This window comes from Nyctereutes procyonoides, unplaced genomic scaffold (assembly GCF_905146905.1).
Source record: "Nyctereutes procyonoides isolate TBG_1078 unplaced genomic scaffold, NYPRO_anot_genome, whole genome shotgun sequence".
Classification (NCBI taxonomy): domain Eukaryota; kingdom Metazoa; phylum Chordata; class Mammalia; order Carnivora; family Canidae; genus Nyctereutes; species Nyctereutes procyonoides.
In genome coordinates, this window is record NW_026575135.1 from 13,770,982 (window position 1) to 13,787,839 (window position 16,858).

General features: G+C 35.0%; 2 protein-coding genes across 2 annotated transcripts; both read left to right on the top strand.

Annotated features, from left to right (window-relative positions):
• Nucleotides 1-1,591: 1,591 nt before the first annotated feature.
• LOC129495140 (olfactory receptor 13C9) lies at nucleotides 1,592-2,548 on the top strand. Its single transcript, XM_055302531.1, has one exon. The coding sequence runs from the start codon at nucleotides 1,592-1,594 to the stop codon at nucleotides 2,546-2,548; it is 957 nt and encodes a 318-aa protein (XP_055158506.1).
• An 11,234-nt stretch (nucleotides 2,549-13,782) lies between these two features.
• On the top strand, nucleotides 13,783-14,739 carry LOC129495131 (olfactory receptor 13C9-like). The gene has a single exon (XM_055302518.1). The coding sequence runs from the start codon at nucleotides 13,783-13,785 to the stop codon at nucleotides 14,737-14,739; it is 957 nt and encodes a 318-aa protein (XP_055158493.1).
• Nucleotides 14,740-16,858: the final 2,119 nt, after the last annotated feature.

Below are 16,858 nucleotides of genomic sequence, written 5' to 3' on the forward strand. Positions count from 1 at the left end.
GAATGCAAAACTGATACAGCTACTCTGGAAAACTGGCAGTTTCTTATAAATATGCATGATTCTTTATCCACTATGCCACTCTGAAATTTACCCTAGAAAAATGAACTTATGTTCACACAAAAATCTGGGTATAAATTTTATAACAGCTCTATTCATAATTGCCAAAAACTAGAAACAACTGATGTCTTTCAGTAGGTGAATAAACAAACTCTAGTACACCCGTACAGTGGAATGCTACTCAGTGTTACAACCTGGGTGAATCTCAGAGGCTTTATGCTAAGAGAAAGAAGGCAGAGACTGATGGGTCATATGATTCATTTTATATGATATTCTGGGACAGGTAAAACTATAGAGTAAAGAGCATATTAGTCTTTGAAGGATTTATGAGTAGACCGAAGAAGGGAACTAACAAGGGATAGCACAAGGGAGTGCTGAGGGTGATAGACAAGTTCTGTGTTCTGATTATGACGATTGTTACCTGAATCTATAAATGTCTTCTTTTTTTAATTTTTTAATGTATTTATTTATGATAGTCAGAGAGAGAGAGAGAGAGAGAGAGGGAGAGAGAGAGAGAGAGAGAGAGAGAGAGAGAGAGGCAGAGACATAGGCAGAGGGAGAAGCAGGCTCCATGCACCGGGAGCCGGACGTGGGATTCGATCCCGGGTCTCCAGGATCGCGCCCTGGGCCAAAGGCAGGCGCCAAACTGCTGCGCCACCCAGGGATCCCTAAATGTCTTAAAAATCATAGAACTATACACTAAAAGAGGCAAAAGCAATTTTACTACATATTTTTTCTGTATGATAATTATCAAAATTTTGATCTCTCACCAAAAAAAAAAAAAAAAGGATATTTGTATTGTAACAAGAAGACTTCAGATAATGGGGTTTTACAGGATTGTACTTGTTTTTTGAATAATCAGGCAGTCAATAAACACTGGCTGGGCTTATTGCTGACCATTGTCCCATCCGATTAACACATTTTCCACGTTTTAATGTGCAATGGGTTATTATTGAATGTCTTCCTGACTAAGAGCCAGGCTATCTTTACAAGTGAACTAACCAAATCTCTGATATAATGCATTCCTTATTGCTTTTATAGTTCATAAAACATTTCAGATAATTAGGGACCAAAGCAGCCTTCAGTTTGGGCCTAGGCTTTGTGACATATTAATTATATGACTTTAGGCTTTGGTTAACTTAGATAAATTTCTTATTTTTGAAATAATCATAATTGTGGGGTTTAAGTGAGTTCATGTGTGAAATTGGCCTTACAAATTGCTGGCCCAGAATGGTCGATACAACAGATTCTCCTTCATACTTCACTTCCCTTATTGTTTATTTCACTTCTTTACTTTTTCTTTATCCTTCCCCTTCTTTATTTTCTTTCTTCCTTCTTCTAATTGGGTTCATGGCAAATTTACATATATGTGCATTGGTGAACTTGGACTTACCATAATAAATAAATATAATAATTTAATGCTTTATTAAATTTTAAATTTAATTATTAATAATTTAATAATTATTAAATTTAATAATTTAATTTTTAATGCTTAAAAAAGTTCTTTGAATTCTTATAGGTAAGAGAAAGTAAAATGGAATGGGAAAATCAAACCATTCTGGTGGAATTCTTTTTGAAGGGGCTTTCTGGTTACCCTAAGCTTGAGCTACTCTTTTTTGTGCTGATCTTAATAATGTATGTTGTCATCCTTCTGGGCAATGGCACCCTTATTTTAATCAGCGTCTTGGACTCCCACCTTCACACCCCTATGTACTTCTTCCTGGGGAACCTCTCCTTCTTGGACATCTGCTACACCTCCACCTCCATTCCCTCCACGCTGGTGAGCTTCCTCTCAGAAAGAAAGACCATCTCCTTCTCTGGCTGTGCAGTGCAGATGTTCCTTGGCTTGGCCATGGGGACAACAGAGTGTGTGCTCCTGGGCATGATGGCCTTTGACCGGTATGTGGCTATCTGCAACCCCCTAAGATATCCTGTCATCATGAGCAAGGATTCCTATGTGCCCATGGCAGCTGGGTCCTGGTTTGCTGGGGTTATCAACTCTGCAGTACAAACCGCATTTGTGGTACAATTGCCTTTCTGTAGGAATAACGTCATCAATCATTTCTCCTGTGAAATTCTGGCTGTCATGAAACTGGCTTGTGCTGACATCTCAGGCAATGAGTTCATCATGCTCCTGGCCACGACATTGTTCACCTTGCTGCCCCTGCTTTTGATAGTCATCTCTTACTCATTAATCATCTCTAGTATCCTCAAGATTCGTACTTCTGAGGGGAGAAGCAAAGCTTTCTCCACCTGCTCAGCCCACCTGACTGTGGTGATAATATTCTATGGAACCATTCTCTTCATGTACATGAAGCCCAAATCTAAAGAGACACTTAATTCAGATGACTTGGATGCGACTGACAAACTTATATCCATGTTCTATGGGGTTATGACTCCCATGATGAATCCTTTAATCTACAGTCTCAGAAACAAGGATGTGAAGGAGGCAGTTAAACATCTATTTAGCAGAAGATTCTTTAGCAAGTGAATAGAAAAGGAATTGGATTGTGAACACATTGGATATGGTTGAAACTTTAGAATTATGTTGGAATTTTGGTTGCTTTTACTTTTTCTGAACTTTCATATATTATTTAACATTTTCTATGATGACATACGGCTTTACAATATCATTACATGTTCATTATTGAGAATTTGCAAGATATAGGGTAGCAGGGTGAGGAAAATAAAGAGATCACTCTGATTAACACTAGGAGATGGTTACTTTCAAACATTTTGAACAATATTTCATATTCTGTGTATACTCCAATTTTTGAATTGGGTATTATATGTCATTTTATGTTCACTTTTTTACATAGTCCTATTTCATAGGCCACACTCCATCAAAACTTTCAAAATAAATAAGCTCCTTTTGTGAAAACAAAACAAAACAAAACAAAAAACAGAAAAAACCCAAACACTGCACCCACAGTCTCTGGTGGAAAGCCCTACCTATGTTATAGTTTCACATTAATATCAAAAACCTCCTGTGTTTAGATAGTATTTCCTTGTTTAATGTTTAGAGTATTTATATAAGTATAATGTAAATAGCATTTGGGACTATTGAGGTAATGGGTAAATGAGCCTTAGCGGTGGAGCCTATGTAATGAATTAGGATATCCTTCTTTTATCTCTTTTCTTTGTTTCAGCTTCCATGTTAGCTCTAGCATAATTTTTTTTCTTTGCAAAATTAAAATTGGGTTGGAAAATCAAGCTACTGGTCTAGATAATAATGTGGACAAATGTTGAGTTGGAAGGAGTCGTATCCGTGCCTTATTTAGAAGAAGGCTTATTTCTTTGATATCTTAAGGTTATTCTAATATTTTTCCAAAACTTAGAAGAATATCTAAGTTCCTGATTTTTAGTGTAGTCCAGCACTGATGTCTTGTCTCTGTTACTAATAGCTTTGTGACCTTAGTAATCTGAGGAGGAAGAAGATTGGGGGATGTCAGACAGGATGTGATATTATCTTGATTTTCCTTGATGTTCTTCTCAAATTTTTACTCTATTTGAAGAACATTTCTTTTTTCTTTTACTTTTCTTTTTTTTTTTTTTTGAAGAACATTTCTAATTTACAAGCCAACAGGAATGAGAAAGTGTGTTCACGAGTGAGCCACATTCTAGGAAATCCATTTGCCTGGATAAATTTTATGTTGATGGAGCAGTAAATTCAGAGGATGTTGTGCATTAACATATTTTACACAGGCAAGTAAGAAATGTTTGTGGGATTCTGAGGTATATTAATGTCTCTTTTCCAAGTTCACTTTTAATTTTAGTGGCAGGAGTATCAATCATAAAGTCTATTTAATTACCTCCAGCTTCAATCATAGTTAATCACAGATTAAATTTAATGGCAAAGCCTAAGAATATTGATGTCTCAGATTCACACCTTAGTGAAATATGCTATAAAAACCTATTAGTTTCCATATACATGCTCATATGACTTTTTTTGTTCTTAAGAATTCCAGATAGGTAGAAAATCTCTAGAGTCAAGCATATTTTGTTTAATCCACAGGCCATCTTGGATACTCAGACTCTACTTTTTTTTTTTTTTTCTCAAAGCTTAAAACCAACCGCTTCCAAGCTATCTGGGATGACTGATCTAGGTTCTGGTCTTGTAAATTTTTTTTTAAAGATTTTATTTACTTATTCATGAGAGACAGAGAGAGAGGCAGAGACATAGGCAGAGGAATAAGCAGGCTCTCTGCCGGGAGCCCAATGTGGGACTTGATCCCAAGACCCTGGGATCATGACCTGAGCCAAAGGCAGATGCTCAATCACTGAGCCACCCAGGTGTCCCCAGACTTATACGTTTTTGATAGAAAATTACAGAAAGCAGAAATTTTAATGTGCATATTTCTTCTCAGAGGAAAAGACCAGGAGTATTTCCTCCCTCTCAGGGTTGTAGAAAAAAGGGCTGAAGAAAAAAAAAAAAAAGACAAATCACCCATCTTGATGTATCCATGTGTTTACATTTGCTGGGCAAATCCATTATCACTACAGTACTGATATGCTTTATTTAATACTTGAGCCTCTATAAGGTTTTCCATTCAGAAAATTTATTTTGAAAGATTATTCTGTTTTTTTCCAATTCTTAGTTAGAGTTTTATGGTTTGGAAAACATAAATTTCCTGGGAATACTGGGAAGGAATTACTTAATGAAACACTCCCACACTATCATTTAATAATAGTAAATGAAGTAAAATGACTTAATTTCTTTCTGTTTAAAACCATCCAGAGTGTATCCTATCACTTCCAACTAAGCCCCATTAATACATATGGCATATGAAGCCCTCTTTGCCTTGGTCTCTTTATTTCATCTTCCACCAACCCCCATGTGACTTTCTATTTATTTATATTCTTGTGATGCTGAGTTATTTTTATTTTCCTGCCTCCATCATGCTATTTCTTGTCTTACACCATGTTATTATTGTTTTCTCACCTGGAATGTTCTCTATATTATTTACCTCTCAAATTCTCACTCACAAATTCAGAATCAGTTCAGGTATCACCTGTCCTGGAAATTCTGTCTTGATTCTGAATTACTTGTCACTTATACTTCCCGGTGCACTAAACCATCTAAAATGATATTGAAGCATTTACCCCCTTTTATTAAAATCATCTGCTTACATGGATTTTTTTCTCAGGACAGGTAGAGACTGCATCTTGGGCATTTTTATATTTACAGAGATTCTTACTATCAGCTTCATTGAGTAGGTGTGCAATAAATGTCATGTAAACAGAGGTTATTAGAAAATATAAAACACCTAATAGAAATATTGGTAGAAGACATGAGTACAGAATGCATATAAAAGAAAATACAGCTATTTAAGATGTACACACAAGTTAAATATCTCTAGTAATTAAGAATTTCATTTAAAGCAATGAAGAGATACTGTTTTAAGCCTTTTAGTTTAGAAAAAGAAAACTAGATGGTCAGTGTCTAGTGATGATAAGAGCAAGAGAAAATTAGCAACACTGTAATCCTGGTAGGAGCATAAATTAGTCTTATCTTTTAGATTCATAAAAATCTTCATTTATTTTGATGAAATCATTTAACTTCTGGAATTCTATTTTAACAACATAATTTGAATTTATGTTGTTAAAAATAAATTTATAAGGGTGCCTTTAAATTTTAGTTCGTTAAACATCTGACTTGATTTCAGCTGAGGCTGGGATCTCAAGGTTCTGGGTTTGAGCTCCATGTCTGGCTCCATGCTCAGTGGGGAGTCTGCTTGAGATTCTCTCCCTCTGCCCCTTTGCCCCTCTCTCTAAAATAAATAAATCAATCTTTAAAAAATAAAAAATAAAAAGTAAAATAAATAAAATTTGAAGATAAAGAAAAAGAAAAAAAATTGGTTGAAATTAACCAGCCTTAAGATGCCTCATTAATTCTCAGAGGAGCAAGTGATTTTAGTTTGAGGTATTATATTGTTCTTTATCTTTTTTCTTTTTTTAGGTAGGCTCACACCCAGCATAGAGCCCAGTGTAGGACTTGAACTCATGACCCTGAGATTAAGACCTGAGCTGAGTTTGAGTTAACCAACTGAGCCACCTAGGCCCCCTATTACATTGTTTTATAATGAAAATCAGGCTCCTTTCTGAACTATGGTTATCAGTAGGTTGTTTAATTATAGTTTATTTTCAGCTTTGTGTTTTAAACCTTTATATATTACCTGACCATATCTTTTCCTTCTTGCCTAATTTTCTTTTCCCTTCTGCTTCCTTCCTTTAAAAAAAATTCTCCTTCTTTTCCAGTGAGTGTGTGTTACTTTTGGATTATTTACAATGTAAACATATGTTTATTAGAAAGTCAACTTTTACTATAAGCTAAATTATAAAGTGAACATAAAATTGTATAGTAAATAATCCATACTTCCAAAATGGTTCTGTATGTGTGTGCATCTGAATGCTTGTGTGTGTGTTTGTATGTGTGTAAGAGAGGAAGAAAAAGGATCAAAAGATTGAGAGAGAATTCAGCTGGGGAAATTTTGATGACAATACATGAGCTCTTTTATGATTTTTGTGTGGAACAGAGTAATAGGCCTCCTATAATTAGGTCTTTAGGGCTTTATTTCTGAAGTCTCATATGTTTTATACATATTTCATTTATGAAGCAGTTTAAAGTTGTACATAGAGGCTTGGAGAGGTCTTTAAGAACATTTAAATTGTGTCCTAAAGTGTGGAGCAGATTCTTTAGGTGTTTGTGGGTTTCCACAATGGGGTAGTGTTTCAGCCCGGGCTTCATGGGCAAGTTTCCCCATTCCTAAAATTTATGGCTACGTTTTAACTTTATTAATTTTTTCAACTAGAGCAATTTAATGATGCTTTAGTTGAACTAGAAGAATTTATCTTCATAATCACACTTGTAATAATCATATTTCTATAAATGTCAATCAATGAATTTCTATGACAAAACGATTACACACTAGTAACAGCCTCTTTGGAGGCTCAGCTACTAATGAGGAGCCATGAAGATTGGCTGCAAATAGAAAAACAAGATGAAATTATCTGTTGTTGCTGCAACCTAGAAAGACAGGCAGTATTTGGTTTGAAGGTAAGTTACTGCAAAGACAGGAAAGAAACTCATCACCTATAAGCAAGAAATTGGTCTGATGCGTTAGAGGTGTCAAGTTTGAAAATGGGATGTTTTTCTCACTGAGAAGAGACTGTTAGGAGTGGGATTTAAGGGCCTATTCACTGAGATATAGTGGGGAAAAAAGAGCTATGAGACCAAAAGAACACTTCTGTATGCAAAGGTCATTGTGCAACAGACTGAAAGGAATTTGCCCAGATGATATGAATTACTTTTTTATCAGTGTGTAGTTTTATAGTTCATTACAAAGTATTTGGATACCATTACCTACTTGAGGTAATTGAGGCCCACTGCAGGGTATATAGTAGACTATATATATATATATATATATTCTGTCCTATAGAATTAATAACAAACAAGTCTTCTCTGATCCCATTGGCAAAAACTCAGTTGCATTTGCTTCAGTCAGCTGAAAACCTGGTGAACTATGTGCCAGGTACTGTCCTATGGCCTCTTTATACAGAGATCACATATGAGGACAATACTATGACCAATATGGATCTAAAAAATAAAAATCTGAACACTCTCATTTCCTGAGATCTGAAAAAGATAATCTACCAAAGCTGTGCATAGCCAGAAAGATTCCCACTTGGGCCTTATTCTAGTGTGTTTGCATGCAATATTGGTGACTATTTTTAATATTTGTTTTTCAATCATTAGGTTATAATTATGAAACTGAGTAACTTTTCCTTTTCTTTTTTATGTTAAGAGGCTTGCTAAAAATGTTAAAATAGTCTTAGTCAAAAAAGTCATGTGTTTTAAGACAAGGAACACACTGGTACCTTACTACAACCCTATCTTTTTATAGAGTGAATTGAATTTGTTATAAGGTATATCTTTTGGATGACTTTTCCTTTTTGGCACCTAATTTTTTGGTTTCCAGGGGATGAGAGTGAGTGTGATAAAGTGTATTAGAATTTGTATGTAGGAAGAAAATAAAACCATTTGTCAGCATGCTGTGTGTGATCTGATTAAGCTTTTAAGCTACATATACCTGATCTTACAGAAAAAAATGATGACTATTTAAGAGATGTAAAAAGAGTCTAGCAGAAGGAAGAAATTAACAGAGAGGCATGAGAGAATCTCCACTAACAGTGGGAACCACTGTTAACACTAATTGAATGACGTATACCAGCTCGTTTAATCTTACTAACAAATAACATGGCATAGGTGTTTTTATCTTCATTCTATAGCTAGGGATGGTGATGATCAGAAACATGCCCAGGCCATCTAGTTAATAAGGGGCAGAGATGGTGTTTGACTTAAGCCTGCCTGCAAGGCCTGTGTTCTTGACAGTATTATGGAATGCGCTTGATAGAATATCATGTACCATGGAGATAGCTAATAGAACAATGGGTTTTGCAGAGATGATTTTTTATAGGTGTGCATTTACTCTCCACTATTCAAAAAAAGCCCTCATGTCCCTAATTCCCTTTGGGATCTCAAGTGGTTTGAGACCTAACCCAGAAAATCTGAAAAAGTCTATAAAATGTAAATACTATCAAAAATGAAATAATTTTGGGCAACCCAGTTGGCTCAGCGGGGCAGCCCAGGTGGCTCAGTGGTTTAGTGCCTGCCTTCAGCCGAGGGCAGGATCCTGAGACCCGGGATCTAGTCCCACGTCGGGCTCCCTGCATGGAGCCTGCTTCTCACTCTGCCTGTGTCTCTGTCTCTGTCTCTCTCTCTCTCTCTCTGTGCCTCTCATGAATAAATAAATAAAATCTTTAAAAAAAAAAAAAGAACGAATTTGAAAAGCTGGGGTAGAGAGAAGTTTAGACTAGGAAAATCAGATTGGGCTTTTGGTGATCTCAGGGAGACTAATTGTGTCCTGAAAATGAGAAAATGGACCTGAGAGTCAGAGCAAAATACCATATAAAGTTAGGTACTGAAGGATCCTGAAGGATTTTGGAGAGGGAGGACTCTTTGGCCATGAGAATGGAACAAGAGTAATAGCTAGCATTTATTGAGCTATAATTTTGTTTCAGGAATTTTACTAGCTCATAAAACAATAATGCATTTAATGGAAAGGAAATGACATTGGATAGAAGGATAGACCCTTAATCAAGTCAAAGAATGGTTTACAGCTTGGTGGTGGGACAGGAGATGGTGATGGGCCTAGAAATCCTAATGATATTATGTAAAGAGTCCTGAGTATTGAGAATGTGACTTTATATAAAGTATCTATGAGTCTTCAGTTCCCATTTTAGTGTGTAATACTGGGCAAGTTAGAGCAATTTTAAAAATAAAAGGTTGTGCCTTATGGCAATGGATGGTTTGATGTAGCATAATGCTAGAAAAGTGAAAGTAGGCTATGAATCTCAAAAGCTTTAATGTTGTTTATTTTATGAATAAGCAATATATTCATTCAGTGCCAAAATTTTGAAAGTGCTAAAAGATGTATAGTAAACAGCCTAGCCTACCTTCCACTCCTGTGAATAAACTGTCCATTTCTTTTTCTGGAGATAACTATTCTTGTTTCTTTTTCTAGAGATATTCTATGTGTGGCCAAAAAAATTTCTATATGTGTGTATACATACTTCAAACACTACATATATAATACTTTTTTTTACAGAAATGTTAGTGTGTCATATATGCTATTTTTTAGTATTACCTTCCCACTTAATTTTTCTTTAAAGATTATTTATTTATTTATTTCAGAGAGTGTGCATGCAAGAGAGAGAGAAAGCAAGTGGGGAAGGGCAGGTGGGGAAGAAGAGGGAGAAAGAATCTGAAGCGGACTCTACACTGAACATAGAACCCAATTTGGGGCTTGATCCCATGACCCCGAGATCATGACCTCAGCCAAAATCAAGAGTTGGACACTTAACTGACTGAGCCACCCAGGCGCCCCTCCACTAAATATTTCTTAAAAATCTTTCCACATCAATGCACAAAGAGCCCCATATTCTTTTTGACAGCAGAATAGTATTCCATTATTTCTATGTCCCCTTTTCCTGGAAATTTAAATTGTTTCAGCATCTGCTAATAGAAATAATATTTTAACGAATCAGGTTGAAAATAAATCATTTTACATATGTGCCAGCATAACTAGCACATGATAATTACCTATAAGTAAATCTGAAGCCAAAGGTTACATGTATGCTTTGGTGATTTTGGTAGATGTTGCCAAATTGTCCTCCACAGAGGGTTTATAGGAGTTCCTGTCTCATCACCTTTAGAAGCTAGTCATTAGAGGTGAAACTCTGCCTTGCTATAAGATATCAGTGCATAGCCACCCAAAGAATGGGTCACAGTGAAAGATATTAGGGAAATTCTCTAGATACTCTCTGTGATTTTGGTCACTGTGTTTCTTAAAAACTTTTTTCAGAATACACACATATAAATATATAATTTATTTAATATGTTTATATATTTATCTTATATATGTAATCATATATATATCATATATAAAAATTTTAATGTACCAACTGACGTAAAGATGTCAATAACAAGCACAATTCATATATACATATGTATGTATATTACTAATATATATTTCCTACTTCTATACTCATATGTTACATGTCGTACATATATTTGTACATAATATATGACCATATATTGTATATATACATATATTGTCCAAAGCTGCCTGGGGCCTCTCTGGGTGCTTCTGAGATCTCTGTTCAGGAGAGCTCTTGCTTCCATAATTATGTATATTATTTCCTTGGTATATAGTCTTAGCTGTAGAATTTGGTAGAAAAAGTCATGCTTTTAAAAATTTATGCAATTTTAACAGAGGAGGTTATTTGATTCCTATAAGAATTCATATATTAATATATTACATTCTCATCTGAGAAGAATTCTTGAAATATACTCTCACCAAACCAAAATATAAATTAAAACATGGTCCTGAAGAAAGAAGAGAAAGAAGAGAGAGGAATCAATGGTGATCAATGAGCAGATATACAGAGAGGTAAATACATTGATAAAGACTGTTCAAATACGTATAATGTAAGGGGTGAGGAAGAGCTCTCAAAAAGACACATTGTAAGGAAATTATAAGCACTTTTACATTGTCTCACATTTGATATAGTTGAAGATATTCAGGAATTTGAGGCTAGAGATGGAGGAAGAAAAGAGTTCTGATAGTTCTGTCTTCATTTAGTGTTTGAGGGATAATTTAGAGGATTAGATAATGCTCTAGGAAAAAAAAAGTTAATTTTTATGAGCAAATGTTTGGGTCCTGTAAGTCAAATTACGAGTGTAGTCAAAGAGAAGGTAACTACATATGGAATGGCAAAAGTGAGTAGAATTAATGAAAACAAATAGTAAATGACAACCTAACCAGCAAAAATAAGGAAGTAGGAAAAAAGAGATTGCAAAATAAGTAATAAAAATAAAGCTATGGAAAGAAAATAATGAAGTACGTTACTGATTGTATTTTAAAGTGAATGGACTGGATACTCATAAAAGACAGAGACTATATGAGGAGATTAAATATTTAAACCCAGATATATGTTGCCTGTAAGTAGGGTACTTAACAAAGTGAAAAAGAAAAGTTCAAAATAAAGGGATGTGTAAAGCACAGGCAAAAGCAAAGCAAAGTAAAAGAAAGCAGGAGTGTAATAACATTATCATAAAAGTGAAATTTAAAGTACAAAACATGATAAAGACAGGTCAATTAATAACATTCACAATTGATAAAGATTATCAGCCATAAACAAGACAGAAACTAAGCATATAAAAAATCCTATATATATGGGCAGAGCATGCTTACAAATATTTATATAGAATTGATTTAATATAGGTGACAATATAATTATTTCACAGATTTGAATAATACATTAAATAAACTTGATTATATGTATGTATGTACACCTGTGTGTATATATACATTTAATTACATATCTCTCCCAAAGAGAATTTGTATTTTTGGTTAATATTTATAACACGGATCAAGTGATTGGCTGCCAAACTCTACATAAATAGAGAATTACAGGTCACATTTTCTTATCATAATAAAATAAAATTGTAAATAACAAAAATCAAACACAAAATTCTAATGACTAGGTGTGTATTCTTTTCTTAAAAAAATGGGATCAGAGTTGTTTCACTGATTCATGGTTGGATTGTTGGTGTAAAGAATACACACCTGTTGGATTAAAGAAGAAAAGGAAAGAGAAAAAATCATCTAGAAGGCAATGAAAAGAACATTTCAGATTTCCCTTTTTTTGAGAAGTCCTATAATATAGGAAAACTCCTTGTGAGACTAATGAAGAAAAAAAACACTTAAGAATAGTAATGAAAAAGGAGACAGAACTTCTCACAAGGGAGATCAAAGATTATAAGGATTAAATGCAACTCTATGACAATACATTTGTAGCAAAATATAAAGTATCCAGATGAATTTCTCTCAAATCATTATGTTGAAATCTTGCTTCTTTCTGAACAGTCACCTTTCTTGGTCTGATATTTCTTCTGAAATGTTAGTATTGTCAATAAGATTACAAGGTATTCTAGTCCGCAAACCAAGTTCTCTGCAAATGATTAAGAATTTATACTCTGCAGCCATCTGGCTTGTGTTTTACCATTTATTTAGCTATATGACTTTAGGCAAATCACTAAATTTTTCTGTGCTTTATTTTCCTTCTATTAATAAAGATGATGATGCTAATAATAGTAATTGCCTAATAGGGTTGCTATTCAGACTAATTTTGGCAATGCACAAAGCAAACCATTAATCGAGGATTGACCCAAAGTGAGAAATGTTAGTCATTATTTTGTCTTTCATTTGATTTCTTTATCCAACAAATACTTTTGAATGACTATCTCTGTGTCCACCCTGTGGTAGGTACTGGGGCTATGGAAGTAAACAAAAAAAGTACTTACCTTTATAAAGTTTACAGGCTACGATGCAAGACAGAGAGTAAACAACATAATTTCAAGAAGTGGCAAGGTCATTGGTTTATTGTGTGGTGGTTTGTAGTCAATAAAAATGGTTTATTGTTCAGTTACACCTAATGCAATGCTAATTTTTATTATAACTTCTAGTTTACATATGTGATGATAAATAGAACAAAAAGCCCAGGCTTCAACAAGGAAGACAGTTAGGTTTGAATCGTACTTTCCTTTGCTATATATTTACCTTTAGTTAAGTTTATTTAATATTTACAATTTAGTTATCTGTAAAATATGGATAATAATACCTGTCTCTTAGCACTGATGAGATTAAGTAATTTACCTGGCATATTGCATGTGGCTTAAAACATGTTAGTTTCCTTTTTCCATCCCCGCCTTTATTCATATTTTACCTCTCTTTGGTTTATTTTTGTTTACTTTTTTTCTTTAATGTTTTCCTTTTCTTTTTTTATGATTTTATTTATTTATTCTTGAGAGATACAGAGAGAGAGAGAGAGAGAGGCAGAGACAGGCAGAGGGAGAAGCAGGCTCCATGTAAGGAGCCTGATGTGGGACTCGATCCTGGGTCTCCAGGATCACGCCCTGGGCCGAGGGCAGAGCTAAACCACTGAACCACCCGGGCTGCCCCTAATGTTTTCCTTTTTAAAAATTTCCCCTCTGGGGATATGGTACTTATAAACTGATACACATTTGAAAGTAATCATAACGAAATACACATTTTGTTTTAAAAACTTCTAATGTCTTATAGGTAAAAGAGAAACAGTAAAATGGAATGGGAAAATCAAACCATTCTGGTGGAATTCTTTTTGAAGGGGCTTTCTGGTTACCCTAAGCTTGAGCTACTCTTTTTTGTGCTGATCTTAATAATGTATGTTGTCATCCTTCTGGGCAATGGCACCCTTATTTTAATCAGCGTCTTGGACTCCCACCTTCACACCCCTATGTACTTCTTCCTGGGGAACCTCTCCTTCTTGGACATCTGCTACACCTCCACCTCCATTCCCTCCACGCTGGTGAGCTTCCTCTCAGAAAGAAAGACCATCTCCTTCTCTGGCTGTGCAGTGCAGATGTTCCTTGGCTTGGCCATGGGGACAACAGAGTGTGTGCTCCTGGGCATGATGGCCTTTGACCGGTATGTGGCTATCTGCAACCCCCTAAGATATCCTGTCATCATGAGCAAGGATTCCTATGTGCCCATGGCAGCTGGGTCCTGGTTTGCTGGGGTTATCAACTCTGCAGTACAAACCGCATTTGTGGTACAATTGCCTTTCTGTAGGAATAACGTCATCAATCATTTCTCCTGTGAAATTCTGGCTGTCATGAAACTGGCTTGTGCTGACATCTCAGGCAATGAGTTCATCATGCTCCTGGCCACAACATTGTTCAACTTGCTGCCCCTGCTTTTGATCGTCATCTCTTACTCATTAATCATCTCTAGTATCCTCAAGATTCGTACTTCTGAGGGGAGAAGCAAAGCTTTCTCCACCTGCTCAGCCCACCTGACTGTGGTGATAATATTCTATGGAACCATTCTCTTCATGTACATGAAGCCCAAATCTAAAGAGACACTTAATTCAGATGACTTGGATGCGACTGACAAACTTATATCCATGTTCTATGGGGTTATGACTCCCATGATGAATCCTTTAATCTACAGTCTCAGAAACAAGGATGTGAAGGACGCAGTTAAACATCTATTTAGCAGAAGATTCTTTAGCAAGTGAATAGAAAAGGAATTGGATTGTGAACACATTGGATATGGTTGAAACTTTAGAATTATGTTGGAATTTTGGTTGCTTTTACTTTTTCTGAACTTTCATATATTATTTAACATTTTCTATGATGACATACGGCTTTACAATATCATTACATGTTCATTATTGAGAATTTGCAAGATATAGGGTAGCAGGGTGAGGAAAATAAAGAGATCACTCTGATTAACACTAGGAGATGGTTACTTTCAAACATTTTGAACAATATTTCATATTCTGTGTATACTCCAATTTTTGAATTGGGTATTATATGTCATTTTATGTTCACTTTTTTACATAGTCCTATTTCATAGGCCACACTCCATCAAAACTTTCAAAATAAATAAGCTCCTTTTTGAGAAAACAAAACAAAACACAGAAAAAACCCAAACACTGCACCCACAGTCTCTGTTGGAAAGCCCTACCTATGTTATAGTTTCACATTAATATCAAAAACCTCCTGTGTTTAGATAGTATTTCCTTGTTTAATGTTTAGAGTATTTATATAAGTATAATGTAAATAGCATTTGGGACTATTGAGGTAATGGGTAAATGAGCCTTAGCGGTGGAGCCTATGTAATGAATTAGGATATCCTTCTTTTATCTCTTTTCTTTGTTTCAGCTTCCATGTTAGCTCTAGCATAATTTTTTTTCTTTGCAAAATTAAAATTGGGTTGGAAAATCAAGCTACTGGTCTAGATAATAATGTGGACAAATGTTGAGTTGGAAGGAGTCGTATCCGTGCCTTATTTAGAAGAAGGCTTATTTCTTTGATATCTTAAGGTTATTCTAATATTTTTCCAAAACTTAGAAGAATATCTAAGTTCCTGATTTTTAGTGTAGTCCCGCACTGATGTCTTGTCTCTGTTACTAATAGCTTTGTGACCTTAGTAATCTGAGGAGGAAGAAGATTGGGGGATGTCAGACAGGATGTGATATTATCTTGATTTTCCTTGATGTTCTTCTCAAATTTTTACTCTATTTGAAGAACATTTCTTTTTTCTTTTTCTTTTCTTTTCTTTTTTTTTTTGAAGAACATTTCTAATTTACAAGCCAACAGGAATGAGAAAGTGTGTTCACGAGTGAGCCACATTCTAGGAAATCCATTTGCCTGGATAAATTTTATGTTGATGGAGCAGTAAATTCAGAGGATGTTGTGCATTAACATATTTTACACAGGCAAGTAAGAAATGTTTGTGGGATTCTGCAGTATATTAATGTCTCTTTTCCAAGTTCACTTTTAATTTTAGTGGCAGGAGTATCAATCATAAAGTCTATTTAATTACCTCCAGCTTCAATCATAGTTAATCACAGATTAAATTTAATGGCAAAACCTAAGAATATTGATGTCTCAGATTCACACCTTAGTGAAATATGCTATAAAAACCTATTAGTTTCCATATACATGCTCATATGACTTTTTTTGTCCTTAAGAATTCCAGATAGGTAGAAAATCTCTAGAGTCAAGCATATTTTGTTTAATCCACAGGCCATCTTGGATACTCAGACTCTACTTTTTTTTTTTTTTTTCTCAAAGCTTAAAACCAACCGCTTCCAAGCTATCTGGGATGACTGATCTAGGTTCTGGTCTTGTAAATTTTTTTTTAAAGATTTTATTTACTTATTCATGAGAGACAGAGAGAGAGGCAGAGACATAGGCAGAGGAATAAGCAGGCTCTCTGCCGGGAGCCCAATGTGGGACTTGATCCCAAGACCCTGGGATCATGACCTGAGCCAAAGGCAGATGCTCAATCACTGAGCCACCCAGGTGTCCCCAGACTTATACGTTTTTGATAGAAAATTACAGAAAGCAGAAATTTTAATGTGCATATTTCTTCTCAGAGGAAAAGACCAGGAGTATTTCCTCCCTCTCAGGGTTGTAGAAAAAAGGGCTGAAGAAAAAAAAAAAAAAGACAAATCACCCCTCTTGATGTATCCATGTGTTTACATTTGCTGGGCAAATCCATTATCACTACAGTACTGATATGCTTTATTTAATACTTGAGCCTCTATAAGGTTTTCCATTCAGAAAATTTATTTTGAAAGATTATTCTGTTTTTTTCCAATTCTTAGTTAGAGTTTTATGGTTTGG

Coding starts and splice junctions, on each gene's coding strand:
- LOC129495131 (XM_055302518.1), top strand. CDS start 13,783: ATGGAATGGGAAAATCAAACCATTCTGGTGGAATTCTTTTTGAAGGGG.
- LOC129495140 (XM_055302531.1), top strand. CDS start 1,592: ATGGAATGGGAAAATCAAACCATTCTGGTGGAATTCTTTTTGAAGGGG.